The following is a 21,619-nucleotide window of genomic DNA, read 5'->3' on the forward strand; positions in this document are numbered from 1 at the left end:
TGGGAGGCTGGCCACCTGCGCCTTTCACAGCTGCAGTGACAGGCAGAAATCCAACAAGTGAAGCTCTTCCCCTCCAGTGCTGTAATTTGTCAGTTTCAGGCGGAGAGCTCTAATGAGAATTTCTGATCTACACTCGCAATGGTCAAGACAGAATTATTCCATTAATCTAGGGAGAAATGCCTGCCATTGTGTGTGGATTCCACAGGCTGTAGTTTCCTTAGCACAGCGTTTCTCAACCTTGGGTCCCCAGATGTTGTTGGACTACAACTCCCATCATCCCTGAGCTCTGGCCTTGCTAGCTAGGGATGATGGGAGTAGTAGTTCAACAACATCTGGGGACCCAAGGTTGAGAAAGGCTGCAAGTTAGCATGTTCTAGTTGTGTTGGTGAGTGTGTAAGATGAACATTGAAGAGTTAGCAAGGAGTAGCATTTCTTCCAGATGAGATTCTCTAGTTATTCTGGTTTTTAAAACACAAATGAAATTTTAACGCAGAACCTGATATAAACATGTCTTTGCTTTTTAAACAGTTGAGACATAGGGGGTGGAGAAGAAGAGAAGACACTATCATCCAGGATGTCGGATCGAACAAAGGAAAATTGGCATTTCATTTACAATGCCTGTACTTATTACCTATGCTGTTTTACCCAAATTCCCATTTCCCCCCCTAATTTATCACCCTACTGGACTTGTTTATGAATAAAAACCCATGTATTTTATAGCATTAGTGTAAACATTACAAGTTCTGATACATTTATGGTTTGAATACTGCATTTTTAATCTGCAAAAAAGAAGGAAAATAGCAGATAAAATGTGATCCTCAAATAGTATATTGAATACATTTTAATATATTCAAATATTGTAGTATTTCCAAAAACATAAAGATTTAGACCTTCAATTCACATATATATCTAGTAGTCACTGTCATGGTCATGATTGTGTGGGTTCTGACACCAATCCACAGTTGCCCTAGCTGCTGCGCACCTCAATTTCAGTCTGTTGAACAAACAATCCTCTGTAGTACACTGGCATCCATTTCTTCTACATCCCAGTTTGTGATGTCGAAGCTCTCAGCTGAAAGGCTTTTCATTGCCATCAGTAGAGGCAACACCACTTTCTCTGGGACTTAATCTGTAGGTTGGTCAGCATTGCATTTTAATACATTAAGGCAGAGCTTTCCAAGCTTTTCCTGTTGGTGACACACTTTTTAGACATGCATCATGACACAGTAATTCAGTTTTACTAGCAAGCCGGAGGTTAAACTAACCCCTTTCCAGCCCTGGGAGCAGCTTGGAGAGCATTCATGCGACACACCTACACACTGCAGCCGACACACTAATGTGTCACGACATACAGTTTGGGAAGCTCTGCATTAAGGCTTGGTAGCGGGCTTAACCAGTGTGCTGAACTAGCGCTGGGAGACTCCTGGGAACTTGGTGCAGAACATTTATTTACTCTTGCATTTGCCGTATTTTTTGCACCATAACACTCACTTTTTTCCTCCTAGAAAGTAAGGGGAAATGTCTGTGCGCGTTATGGAGGAAATGCCTACGGGTGGCATGCCTACGGATTTTCCTCCTCTAAAAACTACGTGCGTGTTATGGTCAGGTGCGTGTTATAGAGCGAAAAATATGGTATCTCTCACTGTTCTTCCAAGGAGCTCAAGGCTCTGCTCTAAACCACAACAACCATGTGAAGCAGGCTAGGCAGAGACTACTCCAAAGTCATCCAAAGGACCTTCACGGCTGAATCTGCCAGGTCCTAGTCCAACACTGCACTACACTGGTTCTCTTGGAGGCGGCTGATGGTTCTACAGCTCTTGCACTGCTCTTTCCTATACTACCTTTTAAATCTACATTTGCAAAGTTAACATGAAGGTGGTGTAGTGATCAGAGTGTATGACAAGGACCGGGGAGACCCAAGTTCAAATCCTCATTCAGCTGTGGAACTCGGGGGTCAGCAACCTTTTTCAGCCGTGGGCTGGTCCACCAGACCATGTGGGGGGCTGGACTATATTTTTTTGGGGAGGAATGAATGAATCCCAAGCCCCACAAATAACCCAGAGATGCATTTTAAATAAAAGCGCACATTCTACTCATGTAAAAACACCAGGCAGGCCCCACAAATAACCCAGAGATGCATTTTAAATAAAAGGACACATTCTACTCATGTAAAAACACGCTGGTTCCCGGACCGTCCATGGGCTGGATTGAAAAGGCGATTGGGCCGCATCTGGCCCCTAGGCCTTAGGTTGCCTACCCCTAGTGAAGCTCAATAGGTGATCTAGGACCAGTCACCAACTGTCCGTCTAACCTACTTCACAAGAATAAAATGGGGAGGGAAAGAGGACCATATGCCTCGATATGGCATTTCTTCCATTCTGGCACAGATTTGGGGAGGCAATTCACATATTGTTCTGTTGCTTTGACATGCTTTCTCCCCAGACTTCTCTTGGCTTATAAACTATTTGTACCAATCAGTTTCTCCTCCTTTTCCCCTTCAGCCACGCAAGGCAGCCACTGGCTCCATCACCAATCTGAAAATATATTTGATGAGTGTGAGATCAGATTTCAACAGACACAGATGTATTTTCTAATGTATTTTTTTAAAAAGAAAGAACAATATCTGCAGAAAATTATTAATTAATGTTGAAATCCCGAATACTGCTGTCCTTCATCTACATATCATTTCCTATAGTGGAAAGATGGATTTCGTGGGTGACGAAATGCTCCTTTTAAAAAAGAACTTTCCAGGCTGTAACAAAAACTGAAAATTTCACTGCTGAGAGGTTTTATTGCCATCAAGCAGGATATGGATTTCGGCAAATAAAATGAGAAATTAATTAAAACAACAACAACACTGTTCTTATCATCCCCTGCCAGCATGACCAATAGTTAGGGCTGAAGGGAGCTGGAGTCCAGCAACGCTGTTGCAATGGTAAAATGGGAGGGGAAGAATTCCAAATGCAATGGTACATAAATATTTGTGTGTCTGTAACAGTAAGCGACATGCAGTTAAATATTAGAAGGGCTGTTTAAAAAGCATGGCTGCAAGAGTGGCAAATGAAAATGATGGACTTGCGGAACTGGCAAAGCTGATGGGAAAAATCCGAAACCAGCACGATCAAATATTCCAAAAAGACTGGAGTAAATTTATTCATTATCTGAAAGTTCATTGTAAGCAATTAACAACACTACTAAGGTTATCTGAAGACTTGTAAGGAATTTTTTTTTAACCTTTCTATATTTAAATTTTGAGATATTTAGTAAAGAGTTATCGAAGAACTGGGAAAGATACAAAATGCTTTAATATAAAGGTTAGTTTTGAAAGCCAAGAGGTGGGAGGGAAGGAAGTCGATAGGCTCTAAAGAGCCCAAGAAGCAAAGTGGATAATAATGATGTGATTATGTTATGTTTAAATGGGAAAGTAATAAAAATAATTTTAAAAAATTAAAAGCACGGCTGCAGAGGTTGGGTGGGTGGGTGTGCGCGCGTGGAAGAGGGGCCACGAGCGGCTCTTAAGCGCGTCTCCTCCCCTTCCGACAATCGAGAGGAGAAAGCGCCAATCTGCGCGTGGTCAGGGCCCCCCCCTCGAACGACCCCCTTCCCTTTGGGGGCGGAAATATCCCGGGGGCTAATCCAGACCCTTCCCCCCCCCTCAGGGCCTTTCCCTCCGCGAAAGACGCCCGCTTGCCTGAGGGGAGACGAGCCCCTCCGTCGCCGCTGCGGCTGCTCGTCGTCCTCCGGCCAAGGCCTCCGCTTCTCCCCCCCCCCCCCCCAGTACGTACCGCCGAGCTGGGCCCCGCCCTGCCGCCTCCCCGGTGCTGCCGCTTTCCTCACGGGCGGGCGGGCGGGCGGCCTTCACCCTCAGCCGAGCGCGGGGTCGGTGGGCCGGCCGGCTTGTCTCCTCCTCCTCCTCCCTCCCCACCTCCTGAGGAGGCGGCCTCAGCCGCCGCCGCCGTCGTCGTGAGGGGCGGAAGGAGCCTCCGCAGCGAGCACGGACGAGCGTGCGCGCGCTCCGCCCGTCCCTCCCCCTCTCCCTCCTTTCGCCTGCCTCCCTCGGCTCAGCCATGTCCCTCAAGCCATCGCCTCAGCCTTCGCCCGCCGCCGCCGCAGCCGCCGCAGCCGTGGGAGCGCCGCCGCCGACGCCTCTGCAGCCGCCGTCCCCGCAGCCGCCTCAGCAGCAGACGACGGCCACCACCACGACGACGACGACCGCGACGGCGAGCCAGCCGGCGCCGCCGCCGCCGCCACCGCCCCAGGGGCCGGCCCAGTCGGCCGGCAGCAGCAGCAGCAGCAGCAGCCGCAAGCCCCTCGGTAGCGGAGGTGGGAATAGCAGCGGCGGAGCAGGCCCCGGCCCCAGCGGGATCCCGGCCGGAGGAAGCGTCGGAGGCAGGCAGAATCTGGGCAGGTGAGTCGAGGGGCGAGAGGGAGCGGGGCGGGGGTCGTCTCCCCCTGCGCCAGGCCTAGCGGGTTTGGCGGGCGGGCCTCGCCTGCTTCCCTGCCGGGCTCTTCCCCGCTGCCCTCCGCGGCTACCTGGGCGCTGCAGGGTGGGGAATACGGTGGCCAGGCCCGGTCGCGGCGGGTGGAAGGCCTCGGGTGGCAAGGCGCCTGACGGGACCAACCCGGTCCCGGGTAATATTTATTTTTGGGTGTGTGTGTGGGGGGGGTCCTCCGCTTTAGGCCTCTCTCCCCCCACCCCCAATAGATTCGGCGCCGGGCCTCGTGCATAAATGCCCGCACATGAGCCCCTAATTAACCGCGATCGTAATAAGCAGCGCTTTCCTCGGAGGCGCCGGGAGGACGTGTGGTTGGATGCGGCCGGCCGGCCTCGGAAAGGGCTGCGATCCTGCGGCCGCTCGCTTTTGGGGCTTGCTTGGGAGTAAGGAAAGGGGAAAGGAAAAAGGGGTCACGCGGTGGGATTCCTCTGCCGGGCGCTTTGCTGGCTGGTTTCTCCTCGAGGAGGGCAGAGGAGTGGTGCGGACCCAGTATCAGCCATGGGGGCAAACGCTGTGCAAATATTTGGTAAGGAGGAATATTGCCGCCTTTTGTGTGGGTCTGTGTGCCGCGGAGAGGCCTATCTAGATGGTTGCGATTGCGGCGTTGATACCATTCTGATTAACCTGCCTTCTTCCCGTAAAAGGACCCAAGGCAAATAAATGTTACGACTGATGATTTGGGGAGAGGGGGGCTGGGGCTGCGGAGAGACTAGGTGAAATGTAAAGGGGTCGCGTTGCCTTGAAATAAAGAGACTATTCCCCCACCCCTCCCGCCGCTGGTCGTTGTAGAAATAATGGCTAAAGAGTGTCTCTTTTCCTCCCAAGTTCTCCTCTATAAAAAAACCTGCATAATTGCATAACAGGGTTTGGGGGGGCATGCGAAGATAGAGGCAAGGGTGGCATTGTTTGAAGGGAGCACTTGTCATGGGGGGGCAGTGGAGGTTGCCTGCTTTGGAAGTGGGGGGGGATGGGAAGGTTTTGGTGAGTGGCATCACTTTCCCTTGCATTGTATTGAGGGGGAGGTGTTACCTGGAATCTTAAGAATGGGGGGGGGTACGTAATCATTCAATGGCTGACTTTGACCTGGAAGAAATTGTATTTTAGGGGTGGGAGGAGAAAAAGGGATTCCATGTTCCGCATCCCCTCAGGAAAGGAAATGGGGGACCTCCCTCTCCCCACTTCAGCTGGCCCAATGTTGTGTGTGTGATGGGAGTTACCAGGCACAGCAACTGGCATTGCCCTGGGAAGGGGGGTGGCATAATGCCTTTTGTGGAGGGTGACAGGGGCAGGAAAGGCAGCTTGGCCTCCATGTTGGGCAGAGGCTTGAGGAGAGAGAATACCGCATAATAGTATTTTGGAGAGGGGGGTGAAGGAGGAGAAGCAAGCTGGGATAGATCTTCTGCTCACACTGCCATGGGGAGGCAGAAGGCATTGCCAAGCTTTGGGCATTGCTGTGGGGTGAGGGTGGTGAATAGGGAAGGACAACCCTGGTAGGACCCCTCCTGATTTTGCAGGAAAGCATTTTTTGGCAAAGGGAGGGAGGGAGCAAGAATTGCCGGGGAAGGCATGCATACACGGGGCTGCAACCAGCGAGCTGTGACGGTAGAAGGCCTCTCCTCCCCTCCCCAAGGCCGAGGCTGCAGCAAAGGCTGGCCGGGCCTGGAAAGGACGTTGGTGCTGTCGTAAGTGTCACTCCAGGGTCTAGGCCTTTGGAGTTGATCGTTCCCTTGTGTATGTGTAAGAGGGGAGATGATCAGCCTGCCCTTCAAGACTCGCAGGCAGGAAACTCAGCCTGGGCAGAGGGCACCTGGTTTGCTGTGAGGCAGGCCCCTGCCAGCCGGTCTTACGTTACTGCAGCCTTGAGTGCAGAGAGTGACCATTTTATATCGCAGTTGAGGTTCTCCCCCAGCTCCACCCCCCAAATGATCCTGCCAAGCCTCATTGCCCAAACCAGGGGGTCCTTCCCTTTAAAACAGGCCTCTTGCAAAGGGAAGAGAAAGGTGATTCAGGAATGTGTGGGACTAGATTTCCCCTCCAGCTGCGATAAGAATTATTTTTCTGTTATGATTTTCAATACCATTGCTAATCTGCTCAGAGCAGCGGATTTTTTATACAAACTGATCCAAAACATTGATGATTCTTACAGTATTAAAATTATGCAATATAAGGTGCATAGACGGTAATGTGCATTTGTCATATTGAATCGTGTGCCTGCAGGAAGCAATAGAACTTCGGGCTAAGCAACTTGCTGTGTTGTCCATGGAACAACGTAAAACAGAATTTGTGTTGTTTGCCAAGATGTGTTTAATACCCTTAAAAGTACTGGCTTCCCCACTTCCTTTTGCATGTTTTATTTACCCAACTACAACTATCTGATATCAAAAGAACAATCACTTAGAAGAAAGACCAACAGAAGTCGCTCAGACTTGCTTCCAAGTAAAGGTGCTGAGAGTTCTACTCAGTGGGTTATTTATTTATTTATTTATTAAATGTCTATAGCGCCCTTAACCCACAGGTCTCAGGGTGGTTTGCAATATAAAAACGCAAAATACATGATAACAATAAGAACGTAGATCAAACCAACAAATCAGTAACGCCCATCCCCCTCTTTCTGTCCTCTTGCAATTTGGACATTTCTTTGAAAACTTGCTTCTATATTCATGAAAGCCAGAGCCTTCAGTTGTGCAGAAGTACATCAGATACTTAGATCAATAGCAAGAAGGCTGAACTGTGAACCAGGAAGTCCCCAGTTCAAATGTTGCTTCTGGTGGCCTTTGGCAAACTTCTTTCTCTTTCTCTCACTCCACCCTGTCTGTAATAGGAGGATAATAATATTGGTTGTAAGTATTCCCGAGATATTGACAAGTACTTTAGAGAGTTCAAAGTACTTTAGAGAGTTCATGTTTTAGATCAGGGGCATGAGGGGTGTCTGTTATCCAGGACTGCATTTTGCCACACAAACGTTTTGCAGACTATATAAACCTGATACAACCAGCATATCAGCATATCTTGTACAGTTGGTGCATAACATACAAAACTCACAGAGATGTAGCATTGAAATGTACAGTGCCTCCATTTCTCTTTCCTGTATGAGTGAAAAATTACTACACATAGTGGATATCAATAGTGCAATCCTCTAGAACTTACTCTACTTCTTAGATGGGAGACTTGGGGGGGGGGGAATAAATAGGAATATTCTTGGAAAGGACATAAGGCAGGATCTTTTTGATGTTGTCACCCACCAGTGTTTGAAATCCCCTGGGCGCATTTTGCGACTGGTGTGGGTCCAGTTGTGAGGACATGGAGATCTTTAGATGCCAGGTTGGTGACTGACATCTCCATTTGGCTGACCCTCCAAATTTCTTAAGCAGGTAAGCAGAAGTGCTTATTCACGGCATTTGTATCCCACCTTTTTCTCTACATGGTTTCCCCCCCTCCTCAGTTAATTCCTACAGTGACCCTTTGCGGTAGGTTCAGAGGCTGTGACTGACTCCAAGGTCACCCAGTGAGCTTCATGATTGAGTGGGGATTTGAACCCTGATCTCCCAGGTCCTAGTCTAACACTCTAACCACATCACCACACTGGCTTCCTGGAGTATTTCTTCTATGGGGCAAATATATAGATTAAGTAGGTACATAAATATGGGGAAAGCAAAATGTAACTTATGGAAGGATCTGAAATATTTTAAATTATGTTTTATTCTAGATTGCATTATTTGATGTTTTACTGTGTTGTAAACCACTTTGAGATATTTCCCCCTTCAAAATATAAAGCAGTATAGAAGAGGAATGAATAACAACAAAATTTCATTAAAATGTGCCTACACATTCTGTTGTGGTGAGTATAGGCCAGTTTTAAGGTGCCATTTGGCTATTAGCTTACGTATCAGAGTTTCTAACACTGGTTACCCCTTTTGAAATGTGATATGTGTGAGTATAGCTATTAATTCTAATATTAAGTGAGATTTCAACAGAAATAGCTTATTTTTCTTTCACTTCTACTTACCTCTTCAGTGTGCTGAAATTATTTTTAATAATTTGAATTTTCAGTGGTTGTGATCTGTCTCAGGATAATGCTTTTACGTGGAAAAGCAAAATCTACAGATTGAAAGAGTTGTTTATGAGTCAGTTGGAAATGTTGCATGTACTGAGGATTAAAGCACCTGTTTAGAATCTAATTTGGGTTTCTAAAATGGGCTTGTGTTCTTGTACCTCTGTGTGGGGACCTTACTGGATGCTGATAATTCTGGCATGCCCCTATTCTGATACCATGTTTCTTTTAAATATGTAGAGCATTTGAGAATAGTGACTACTGGTCTTAAGTTCTTGAATGCCTTTTATTACTCTTTATGCTACAATACTAGTTTATTGTACAATAGAATCCTGCTGAAGTGAAATGTCCTGCTGCTGTCTGTTTTGAAGTTGGTTTTTGTATTCAAAATGTGAATGAATATTCCATTTTTATCCAGTGGAGATAAATTCTGAAGGAAATAGGTATGTACATCTGCTTTTTTGGCAGAGAACAGGAATGCCTGCTGTGTTCAACCAAAAAGGTTGAACACAGCCAAAAAGGAGAAAATATTGTAGAGGATTAGAGGATTTCCTGGTATCAGTATTAATCATTTTGGATAGGTGTATTAATATTAGCAGACGGACCCTGAGAGCTGCTATAGACACACCCAAGCATTTGTGTGTGACTGTTGCTGTTGTTGTTGCTGTTGTTGTTATATTAAATTTCTATTAATGCCCTTCTTCGAGGATCACAGGCTGGTTTACAATATAAAAACACAGTAATACACAACACAGTTACAAACACACAAAAATACCACCCCCAGTTTAAAAGGTCGTATATTCTTTAATTAGCCAAAAGCCTGGGACGAGGGATGCATTTGCCTGACACCTAAATATATGTAATAAAGGTGTCAGGTGAGCCTCCCTGGGGAGAGCAGTCCATGAGTGAGGAACCACCGTGGAAAATTGCCCTCCAGACCCCTCATGGAGGAGGCACATGAAGAAGGGCCTCAGATGATGATCACAGGCTCCATGACAGTTCATGTGGGGAGAGGCAGTCCTTGAGGTATTGTAGTCCTGAGCCATTTAAGGCTTTATAGGTCAAAACCAGCACTTCGAATTGGGCCAGGAAACTAATTGTCAGCCAGGGTAGTTGGAATTATATACTTTAGCCATCGAACCATAGCTCTTCCCTTGACCCTGGTAATGCAGCAAGTCCTCGTACTGTTTCACAAACTGCTTTTGAACGCCCCCCGCCAATCAGTTGCAGAAGAGGTTGGACATAAGTACATACTACCATTGGGTATGTGAATGTCAATAAACCATGGTTTACCAAGACTGAGCAGCATGCTAGTGCATACTGCTTCATCATTCCTGCTCTACTTCTGTCCTTAGGCTGGTGGGGAAACCATGAGCCTTGGTTTGTTGCCATATCTGAACTAGGAACATGGTTTATCTCTGACAAATCACAATCGGCAACAAACTATAGGAGTATAGGAAGCTGTCTTAAATGAAGTCAAATGATTGGTCCATCTAGCTTAGTATTGGCCACAGCTCTCCCAAGATTTCAGACACAGGGTCTTTCCCAAACCTACCTTTGGCAAGCAGAGCATATGGTCAAACTTTTTTCAAAGAGCACCAGATTTGATGAAGTGAAGTGCCATGAGGGCCGACCAAAGTTGTTAACCTTTTTTTAGGATTGAAGTTGTTGGGTTTTTTATGGTTTTACCATAAAAGTAAAACCTTTGAGCTTTTTAAGGGTTGAAGTTGTTGAGGTTTTTTTTTTCCTTTTTTGGATTTTACCCCAGGAAATAAGTTGCCACAGGGGCTGGATTAAACCGACCGGTGGGCCAGATTAGGCCCCCGATATGGACTTTGGACATGTCTGGTCTAAGGTCATTCCGAAATACATACACCTTGTTCACAAATAACAAAAAGAGACGGTCAGTGGCTCATTAGGACGAAGCAGCATTCTAGTGTTCACTGCCCAATTGCTGCCACTTTGCTGCTTCCCCTTATGTGTGTAGGAACAATATACAGTGGTACCTCGGGTTAAGTACTTAATTCATTCTGGAGGTCCATTCTTAACCTGAAACTGTTCTTAACCTGAAGCACCACTTTAGCTAATGGGGCCTCCTGCTGCTGCCGCGCCGCCGGAGCACGATTTCTGTTCTCATCCTGAAGCAAAATTTTTAACCTGAAGCACTATTTCTGGATTATGTAACCTGAAGCGTATGTAACCCGAGGTACCACTGTACCATGAAGCTTGGTGTCTATTGGTTCTTTAATAGCCTATATGAATTTTTAATACACCAACCTACATGTGTGCTTGGTTTGAAATTCTAAGAGCCCAGCCCAGGAGTGGGAGGAGGAGTCCAGTTACCGTACCTGGAATTGCCCCATACTTTCAAATATCATTTGAATAAATGTATTTGCTTTCTCTCTGAATCCATAACCCTCATGAGGCTATATTGTGTCTTTTGGATTGGGGCTGTTTGCTTGTCTGAGCTGTTTAGAGGCTTGATTGTGCATTTGTGAGTGTGGCCATGTGCTGTGCTAGAGGAAGTGATTTGGGGGGAGGTGTTAGCAGTCAGCAGCAGTTCCAGAATTATAGGCTTGGAAGGTACCCTCATGGATAATCTAGGGCTAGGCCAACCCCCCTGCAATGCAGGAATCACAGTCAAAATGAACAGTACATGTAAACAGGGGTGTTTAGCAGGGGAGTTTGAGCTGGAGGCACAGAGTGCTGTCTTACGGTGTGTGTAGAACCAATAGATATGGAGGCAAAGGAGCTGCTGCAGGCACCCGTGACACCTGTGCAGCGGTAGTCTGCTAATCTGGGGAACCAGGTTCGCGTCTCCGCTCCTCCACTTGCAGCTGCTGGGTGACCTTGGGCCAGTCATACTTCCTTGAAGTCTCTCAGCCTCACTCACCTCACAGAGTGTTTGTTGTGGGGGAGGAAGGGAAAGGAGAATGTTAGCCGCTTTGAGACTCCTTAAAGGGGGAGTGAAAGGCGGGATATCAAATCCAAACTCTTCTTCTTCTTCTCTCTTCTTCTGTGCCGTGTTTGTTTCCTGCTTGAGAAAGTGCAAAACTACACCTGCAGCACAGTGATCGAAATTAACTGGTTGCCAGTCGTGTTTTTTTTGAGACTCAGCACCAGCTACCTAGTGAACAAATTGAGATTTCCAGTTGCATGACTTGCGACTGAGAGCCTTCCTTTTTTGCTGGCTTCTCATGAAGACTTTTGATGTGCTAAGCAAACTGTGAAGAATCTCTTTCACACATTTAAATGGATTGCTTTTCTCTTGTGGTTGCAAACAAATGGATTGCAGGACATGGCTAGCTCTTTTGCTTCTGATCACACAGAAGATAGTCACTTTGGAGAAACAGAACTGCTGTGTGGGAAACGCCCTTTAAAGTCGACCATATTCTATAAAATATTTTTTTTTTAGAAACAGAAGAAAGCTGGAGCAGAATTGTATGATCTTTTAAGTGCAAGGGATGCCCGTATGACCTATCAACATTTTATAATTCAAAGCACAAGTGTTCGAAATTAGCCAGGCTCATTTTGCACCTGACTTGGCCACTTGAGACCAAGTGAAGATGCCTGGGCACCCCTAATACCTCCACCATCTGGAGGTGTGTGCCTGGGGATCATTGGACCTTGACTGTTTTCACACACGAATACCTCATCCTGTAGAATTCTATCAATTAGATTTAATCTGCGCAGTCGGAATGAATTTCTGGAACCAAAATGCCTTTTCTGTGCAGCCTGAGCAGGCGCAGTGAACAACATTATAATTGTTGTAGCTTGTTTTCACTTACCCTACCCCCACTGCTGTCTCATGGAAGATGGAGCAAGCTTGTTTTCTCCTGCTCTGGAGGTTAGGACCCAAACCCATGGATTCAAGTTACTAGAAGGGAGTGTCCAGCTCAACATCAGGAAGGGTTTTCTGTTTGACAGTGGAGCAGACTCCCTCGAAACGTGGTGGTCACTCCTTCATTCATTAAGCAGAGGTTGTATGGCCACCTGTCTTGGATGCTTTAGTTGAGATTCTAGCATTGCAGGGGGTTACGCTAGATGATGCTTTGAGTCTCTTCCAACGCCACAATTCTGTGATTATCCTATATATTTGAAATCAAAGATGGAGTTGGTGTTTCTCTTCTTGCAATAATTAACTAAGCTTGATATCTTTGCCCTGCTCTTTTGGAAAGTCAGGGAAACGTGCTCTTTCTAACTGTTCCTGAAATGATGAAGTGACCTTGAGAATCTCTTCCTGCCCCAGCCAGTTGCTAATTATCTTTACAGCAAAGTCTTGAGACTGATACATGCAGAGTACAAATGAGCTATTGCCTACAAGGTGGTAGAATCCCCCCACCCCACATGCCCCAGTAAGGGGCATGGGAAGCCAGTGAGTTCGTTCTGAGTAGTGTGGAAAGTGCAACTGTTCATTATTTTTGTACAGTGGTACTTCTGGTTAAGAACTTAATTCGTTTTGGAGGTCCGTTCTTAACCCGAAACTGTTCTTAACCTACGGCGGCAGCAGGAGGCCCCATTAGCTAAAGTGGTGCTTCAAGTTAAGAACAATTTCAGGTTAAGAACGGACCTCCTGAATGAATTAAGTTCTTAACCCGAGGTACCACTGTACAGAAACAATTGTGTTAATGACTGCTTAACTCTAGAAGAATACTTAACTGAAAACTTAACCAAAAAAAGATTGCAGAAGGGTAGTCATGTTTTTACTAAAATAAATCATTAAGGAGCTTGTGGCATCTTAAAAGACTTAGGGATTTACCAAAGCATACATTTTTGTAAATGGGATTTCATTTCATTATATGCATGAAGTTTATCTACAGTTGAAATGTAAATATACATATGGGCGGCAGTGGTAAACATTGAGGGGAAATGTCATGAACTGCAAAAAATGCAGTCTGTGACAATTCAGTTGTACTTTAAATATATACAAATAAACAGAGTTGACCACAGCAGCAGTAATGAGTGATAACGTAATCACCAAACAAACAAAAACCTGGGACGTTTGCATTTATTTATTTATTTATTTATTCATTTATTTATTTGTTGGAGGGAAATTGCATTCTGCTTTTTACAGAAGAAACATAAACAGATGACAAAAACTTAATAAAATACATGACAATGAAAGCAGTTCATATCAAGGTAAAAACATCTCAAGATAGTTAAAATACTTTTTCATACAATAAAAACAGGACGCAAACAGAATTCAGGCTTTAAGAAGCTCACCTGAAACCAATCCAAACCTCTCTAGGAAAGAAGTTCTGCAACTACTGCAGAAAACACCCCCTGTTGTGCCCCAGCTAATTGTGCTTCTGAAAGTGATGAGATGCATTTCAGGGTCACTGATGCTTAATGCATCGGGTAGGAAAAGTTGTGTGGCAGGAGGTAGTCCACCAGAACTCCTTGACAGTATGGAGCTTCATAGGTGAGTAATGATTGATAACAGCTGTAGCAATCCTTGATCATTTGGGGCCGGGGGTGTTTGCCAAGTGTCTTTGTAATCTTATTTAGGAATTGACACCCCTTTTAAAAAAGGACCCACATCAGGCCAACAAACTGCTTTGTTGCAAAATACACATTAGAAAACATCTGAAGGCAACATCTGAAGTTCAGGAAAGTTTTTAATATCTAACGTTTTATTGTTTTTTATATTTTGCTGGAAGCCTCCCAGAGTGGCTGGGGAAGCCCAGCCAGAAGGGTGGGGTATAAACAATAATATTAATATTTATCTGATGTTGGTCCTTTATTCTTTTCAGTCCCTATTTGAACATAAAAAGCCAGTCACCTTGTACCTGCCTGCTGAACTCAATAGGATGTGCAAACCAAGTTTAATGAAGGAGCTCATGATTGACAGTCATGGAAACGTTTGCTAGGACTATTTTGAGGAAAACAGTGGTGGTTGGAGCATAGAGCCATTTATCAGGACAGCTTCACCGTTTATAGAGTTTTTGCTTTCTGTTCACTTGTATGTTTGGCATTAGCTGCATTCATACAATCATAAGCCAAGATAAACTAGGAAATTTCTAATTGATAAGTTGAATATATGAACAAGCTTTTTACTCACTCAAATATGTTTGTTTAGAACTAGGAAACTATAGATTTGGAACAAGACAGGATCCTAAACCATGGTATGTTGTCTTTGTATGTCTTGGCTGATGTAGTGTGTTGATTGATGTGGTGTTTGGATATAGGAAAATCCCCACTCAAGATTTTGGAGAGCTGTGGATAAGTCATCTATGGAGGAAAGACTTTAGTTCAGTGGTAGAGCACCTGCTTTGCATGCGGGGAGCTGTGGATAAGTCATCTATGGAGGAAAGACTTTAGTTCAGTGGTAGAGCACCTGCTTTGCATGCGGGAGGTTCCATGTTTAATCCTGAGCATCTCCAGGTAGAGGTGGGAATGTCCCTTGCCTGGAAACCTGGAGAGCTTCTGCTAGTCAGTGTATACAATACAGTGGTACCTCAGTTTAAGAACTGTCTAGTTTAAGAACGATTTGGTTTACAAACTCCGCAAAACTGGAAATAGTGTATTGGTTTGAGAACGTCACCTCAGTCTAAGAACGGAAGCCAGACGGTGGAAGGGCACCGGTGGCGGGAGGCCTCATTAGGGAAAGCGCGCCTCGGTTTTGGTTTAAGAACGGACTTCCGGAACGGATTAAGTTCGTAAACCGAGGTACCACTGTATTGAGCTAGATAATGTCCCACCACCTTTCACCCTTCAGAATTGTCATAATGGTGATGATCCTCAGAGCTCCTTGAAAGAAGGGGCTGTGCATGAGATGATTGATTTGACCCCACGTTCTACATAATACTACACAAACACTTTAAAGTATGATAATCAGAACTGATTCCAAAATGAGTTTGAGGCTTTTCAGTAAAGATTACTGCCTTACACTGTATTTGATTTGTTCTTTCTATATTTGGGTTTTTTTGTGCTAGAGATCCTAGTTGCTTCTCTGTTTACACAGAAATATGTTTATTTTGAGCTCAGGCCTGAGCTCATTACTGTAAGTAGCCTGAACCCCCCTGTACATAAAGAGGCCTTGGATTTGCCACACTGTTTCACTCCACTTTTTTGCCAAAGCTTTCATGCCTCTGTAAATGTAGAGCAGAGGAGGTACATCTGAGTCTCCTCCAACATGAAGCATAGTTGTCAGTGCTATGTGAGAGCACAAAGGTAATTGAAGAACAGGGCTGAATGCACCAATTTGTCTTGTATGCCAAATTGGTCAGGAGTAATACAAGCTTATTCATCAGGGCAGAAGGTTTTGAGTCTTGGTTGCAACTAAGGGAATCCATTGACAGACTTTTTAAAGAACTGCCTCTGCAACAGCTCCTGGGTGTGAACTGAAGCCCTTCTAAGCTTACACACTGTGTTGTGTCTAATGACTTCGACTGAGAGCTTGGCAACTCAGCCACCAAGGTTCTCGCTATTTAGTATTGCTGTCATAAGGGTTGATGTGCCCCTGTGGGTTTAAAGGGGATTGTGATTGCTGCTGTTTTTGGTGTTTTCTGTGGTGGCAGTGAATATACAGTGGTACCTTGGTTTAAGAACAGCCCTGTTTAAGAACTATTCGGTTTACGAACTCCGCAAAACTGGAAGTAGTGTCCCGGTTTGTGAACTTGACTTCGGTCTAAGACCAAAATCCGAATGGTGGAAGGGCACCGGTGGCGGGAGGCCTCGTTGGGGAAAGTGCACCTCGGTTTAAGAACAGTTTCTGTTTAAGAACGGACTTCCGGAACAGATTAAGTTCGTAAACTGAGGTACCACTGTCGTTGCCTTTCATATTCTTGTTCCCACTTTTCTGCTGCTCTCTAGTGCAGGCATGTCCAACTCCCAAGAGACTGCGATCTACTCACAGTATAAAAATACTGGCTGTGATCTACCCATTGTTATTGACAGCCAAAGTTGTTGAGCTTCGTGATCTACCGGTAGATCACGATCTACCTGTTGGACATGCCTGCTCTAGTGTGACCAGCGAACATAGCTGAGAATGGGGCAGTGCAGAGAGCAGCAGTCTGGATTCTTAGCAGCTGAGGGGGGTGGCGTCTCCAGGGTAGGGAGACAGCTTGGACCTTGCCTCGGTGGTCTGGTCTTGTTAACTTTCAAATGTGTTGTCATTCAGTCCTGTAGGAAAATGCTTGGCAGTGGGTTGCTGTGAGGACAAAGCTGGCCCCAACCCTGATGCTGGGTGTCCTGGCCCGCACTGACAACCATCCTGTGCACAGGAGTGGTGACACATTTTCCAGAGGGCTGTGCTGTGCTGTACAAGACACACACACACACACACACACACACACACACACACACACACACTGTATATAGTAATGAGAAGTGTCAACTTACATTGAAGTGTTGCATCACGTTCAGGGTTTCAGTCACTTAATTCCATCCTTCTGGTTCCATCCCCACAACCAAAAGTATTTTGTGCCCATTGCGGATGCTCAGGTGTCTTTTGGGAATTTCTGGGTTCCCTCCTTCCATAGGGTTTTCCCTCAATTCTGTTAATTTTTTTTTTGGGGGGGGGGGGAGAGAGGAGTGCAGTGAACACACTTGCACCCAGTCCCAGCTATGTTAAATTCTTGGATTTTTCTACTGTTGTCTATAAGCAGCTCTTTCTCCCGCTTGAAAAATGCTGTGGACAAGGAAGTGACCTATCCAGACAATGAAATTTTTCTTTTTGCCAGTGCTTTCCCCCCAAGAAAAATAGGTGCTGGAACTCACCATGAAGTTGTTACACTAAGTCACCGGGCAACTCAAGGCAGCCCTGAACAGATGCCGGTTTGACAACAGTTGTGTTCATCACCCACAGAGGCCCTAAAAACTGCCGCAATCTGTCTCCCTAGCTAGTTTTGGGGTTGCCCCTGGTTCTGGTGCATGTCCAATCAATGTGCCCCTGCCTTCCTTGTTCTCTTAGATTCAGGCGGGTGGCTAGGGCAGCTCAGAAGGGCACATTGCGTAAATGTGCACGTGTGCAACAGTAGATGGCTGGCTAGAAAGCTTAAAGCCCACCACCGCAACCTGGGAGACAGATTGAAGAAAAGGAAATACAAATGGGCCCTTCTCCGTAGCTTGACTAGGAGTGGCTATGAGATAGGTGAAGTCATAGATCTAAAAGAAAGTGTAGACTTGCACACACTGACCAGCTTCTGTTTGACTTGAAATGTTTGTTTTGGGGTTTTCAGAAGTATGTAAAGGCAAGAAGTGGGGGGGGGGTGCTGATCGCAATGGCACCCACCCGAGAGGTGCCACAACTGTGCTCCAGCTGAAAAAAAGCGCTGCTTTCTGCCATATACACACATACAGTGTATTTTTTTTAAAAAAAATAATTTTATTAAAGTTTTCTTGGTTTACAAAGGTATGCGCAATGTCTCTTTTTTCAAGTTACATTTTCCATAGGTCAGTTTCATTTGTTGAGGCATTAGGGTTACATTAGGAAGAAGAGGGTGTGTGTGCTTGTGTTCCTTTGGTGGTGAGAGAATTTGGGGTTGGCTTAGGGTGCGGTTGCTTGTTTGTGATTGGTTGGTTAATAAGTGCAAGCATGAGATGACTCAAATTGGTACTTATGTACAGATGCTCTGGATTCACTTATTGAGGCCTGTTATTTCAATATCCCCCCTTACTTTAGCAGCTGTTTTTGTGGGTGTTGTGGCCCTTAAGCATAAGAAAGGCTTTTTAGCAGGGCTGTCGGCTTGCCCTCAGGAATTTCACTTAACCACTCAAAGATTTAACAACACCAGACATAGCTAATTGAGAGCTCTTCGAAGTCCACTGTGTTGTTGCTTGTGTAAAGCGCTTGAAGATGCTTGAGCAGAAGGAACTACAGTGGTGCCCCGCAAGACGAACGCCTCGCAAGACGGAAAACCCGCTAGACGAAAGGGTTTTCCGTTTTGGAGGCGCTTCGCAAAACGAATTTCCCTATGGGCTTCCTTCGCAAGACGAAAGCCCATAGGGAAATCTCCGGGACAGCGGGGAAGCGCAGCGCGTCTTCCCCACAGTCCTTGGACCTCCTCCGAAGCCTGGCGGCGGGGCGGAGAGACCTTTTCCCCGCGCCAGCCTTCGGGTGGCTGTCCTGAAGACTTGGGGTGGGAGAAGGGTTTTCCTTCCCACCGCCAACATTCAGAATGCTGTTCTGAATGTTGGCGGTGGGGAGGAAAAACCCTCCTCCCACCGCGAGCCCCGGGATCAGAGGAGAAGCGCTGCACGCCTTCCCCTCTGTTCCCGTACCTGTCCTGAAGGCTTGCGGTGGGGAGAAAAGCCCTTCTCCGCACCGCCAGCCTGGCAAGCGGTTTCCATAGGAACACATTAATTGATTTTCAATGCATTCCTATGGGAAACCGTGCTTCGCAAGATGAAAAACTCGCAAGAAGAAAAAAGTTGCAGAACGAATTAATTTCGTCTTGCGAGGCACCACTGTAATTTGTAGGTACACTGTGGTAAGAGCAGAAGAGAATTTTTCTGGTAGCTTCACTGCATTACTGTTTCAGCTTCTAGGAAGCCATAGCATGCAAGTTTGTAACTGCTATATGTAGCCTTTCACCTAGCTGGCAGTAAAAACTAAAGTTCACAAGATCTCTAAATAATCCAGAATAGCTGGAAGGTAGTAATGTTAGGCAAATGAGCCAAGTGACTTATATGTCTTTGCAGTGCTTGATTCATGCAACTATTGTCACTTGTCGGTACAGTCAGTGTTGGCCATTAAAAAAACCAGAAAGGGACCAGTGTAAAGAAGTGGTAGCTTGCAGCAAGTGTACAAATGTGCCTTTGCAAACGGGACAGGGTGGAACGGGGCGGGGTGGGCTTGTGCGCGTCCCAGCAGCATGGGTAGGTACCTCAGAACACAACTCCCACCCATGCAAATTGGGAGTTGCATGTACATTGGTGATTGTTACCAATCTAGAACATTTTAAAAGAGCATTAGACAAACTCATGGAGGATAGTGATTGATGGCTTCAAGCCATGATGGCTATGTGCTATGCCTCCACTATTGGAGGCAGCAATGCTTCTGGATACCAGTTGCATATGAGGAGAAAGTTCTCTTGTGTGTGGCTCCTGCCTGCAGGTTTCCCACAGGCATCCAGTTGGCCACTGAGAATGTGAGGCTGGACTAGATGGGTGATGAGTCTGATCCACTAGGCTCGCTCATGTTCCTATGTACACACATACTTGATTCATTAACAGGTGAAGCAAGAATTTAAAACACCCCAAGCTTGCTGAATCAGATCCCAATCTGTTTGGAATATATACCGTATATATATGGAAAAACCTACACCACTAATTACTAACATATTTAGGTGGCTCTTCAACCAAAGTTCACAGGGTAACATACAAAAATTACAATAAAACCATGGAACATAGCAGCAAAGATCTCAGATATATTGTGATCCATATTCCTGGGCATTTTATTGGGTAGATAAACAAACTATACTAATAAGCAGCTACTAGAAATGCACATCTAGGTCTCAAAGAAATCACATGCAAGTTAGAAGTAGGGGAGAACTCTTTGTTCATCTTTGAAAAGTTTAAAACCACGCATAATGGGGGGGGCGCAGTTCACAAAATAGCTGAGCATTTTTTTCACATGTGTAACAATCATAATATTTTCCTTGTTACTGCCCAAAACTAAAATGCAGCTAATTAAATCTTTTAGCTTTATACATTTATGCATTTTGACCTGGTTTTGGTTTTTTTTGAAGCAGGAGCTGCTTTGTATTGAGGCTAGTGTGCTTTTTGAGGTGATGGGACCCCAGGGGAGAATATCTGAGAGTTTTGCAATAGGAGAGGTAGTCAGAGCTTGAATTAAGATAGAAAGTGCTGTGTTAATTACCAAGCTTTATATATTGCCCTGGTTATTAAATAACATCAGATGTGTGCGAGCAGAATTATGCTCATGTACTTAATTTCTCAGAAAACAATTTTGAAAAGTACTCAAGTATGTAATTTCTGTTCTGTATATCATAAGTACCTTTATTTATTTTTTATAATAATTTTTATAAAGTTTTCCATTTTAGCAATCCATTATATCATAAGTACCTTTATTAAATGAATTTGAACTGTTTGACATTGTCTGCTTACCATCACAGAATTGCAGAATTGCAGTGTTGGAAGGGATCACAAGGCTCATCTACTCCAACCCTCTGCAGTGTAGGAATGTTTTACTCAACATGGGGCTTGAACCCACAACCCTGAAGATAGTGTCTCATCAAGTTAGCTATTTTTCTTGGTATGATTTTTCTGAGTCCCCGTCCCCCCACTTGTTTCAAGTCAGAGTCATATAACCCAGATCACATGCGGAAATGTATATAGTGGGTCTATATGCAAGACTTCAGGGAATTCTAGAACTGCCATTAAAATCAATCACTTTTTTTCTGCTGTTATGTCAGTGGGAGAACTGATCTAATAGTTTTAGGTTACTAAATACAGTGGTACCTCGCAAGACGAATGCCTCGCAAGACAAAAAACTCGCTAGACGAAAGGTTTTTCCGTTTTCGATTTGCCTCGCAAGACGAATTTCCCCTATGGGCTTGCTTCGCAAGACGAAAACGTCTCGCGACTTTGTTTTCTTTGTCTAAAAACAAAGACATGTTTTGTTTATAAAGTTAATTTATTTTCCCTTCAATTTTTGAACTGCTCTTTACAGTATGTGTGACTTTAAAGAGCAGTTAATAAACTGTTGTTGTACCAAATTTGGCTTTGTTTGGACTTTTTTTGACCATAGGAACGCATTAATTGATTTTCAATGCATTCCTATGGGATTTTGTGCTTCGCAAGACGAAAAATTCGCTAGACGACAAAAATTGCGGAACGAATTAATTTCGTCTTGCGGGGCACCACTGTATCAAGATGTCTCTTCCTTAGGCATTGTGCTCTGCTGTTCCATAAAACTGCTGCCTGTCAGACACATGATGACCTGTGTTGAGTGAGTGAGTCCGATGAGTAGATGGCTCTGACTTGCAGTGAAGGGTTAAGATTGCTTGGTATTCCGGCTCTGCTTTTCTTTGATGAGGAATTTTTTTGAATTTCAACATGTTGGCAATGAGCTGTCTGAGTGCTTTCCAGTTTATTTCCCCTCCTA

The 21,619-nt window shown here is 45.1% G+C and overlaps 1 protein-coding gene and 1 long non-coding RNA gene across 6 annotated transcripts in view; one reads left to right on the forward strand and one right to left on the reverse strand.

Moving 5' to 3' along the window:
- Positions 1 to 751: 751 nt before the first annotated feature.
- LOC144328370 (uncharacterized) lies at positions 752 to 3,913 on the reverse strand. Its single transcript, XR_013393555.1, has 2 exons — positions 3,786 to 3,913; positions 752 to 2,534 (listed from the first exon to the last, which is right to left on the reverse strand). It is a non-coding gene; the product is annotated as an uncharacterized LOC144328370 (long non-coding RNA).
- Positions 3,914 to 3,955: 42 nt separating this feature from the next.
- The window catches only part of ATXN2 (ataxin 2), a 63,063-nt gene continuing 45,399 nt past the window's right edge, over positions 3,956 to 21,619 (forward strand). For 4 of the 5 annotated variants that reach the window (XM_077931174.1, XM_077931176.1, XM_077931175.1 and 1 more), the window contains exon 1: positions 3,957 to 4,408. In XM_077931174.1, coding sequence (XP_077787300.1) covers positions 4,068 to 4,408 — 341 coding nt within the window. In that variant the 5' untranslated portion in view covers positions 3,957 to 4,067. Of the gene's footprint in view, positions 4,409 to 21,619 lie in introns of all 5 variants that reach the window. The other variant, XM_077931178.1, reaches the window with a different exon arrangement.

This window comes from Podarcis muralis, chromosome 7, assembly GCF_964188315.1.
Source record: "Podarcis muralis chromosome 7, rPodMur119.hap1.1, whole genome shotgun sequence".
Classification (NCBI taxonomy): domain Eukaryota; kingdom Metazoa; phylum Chordata; class Lepidosauria; order Squamata; family Lacertidae; genus Podarcis; species Podarcis muralis.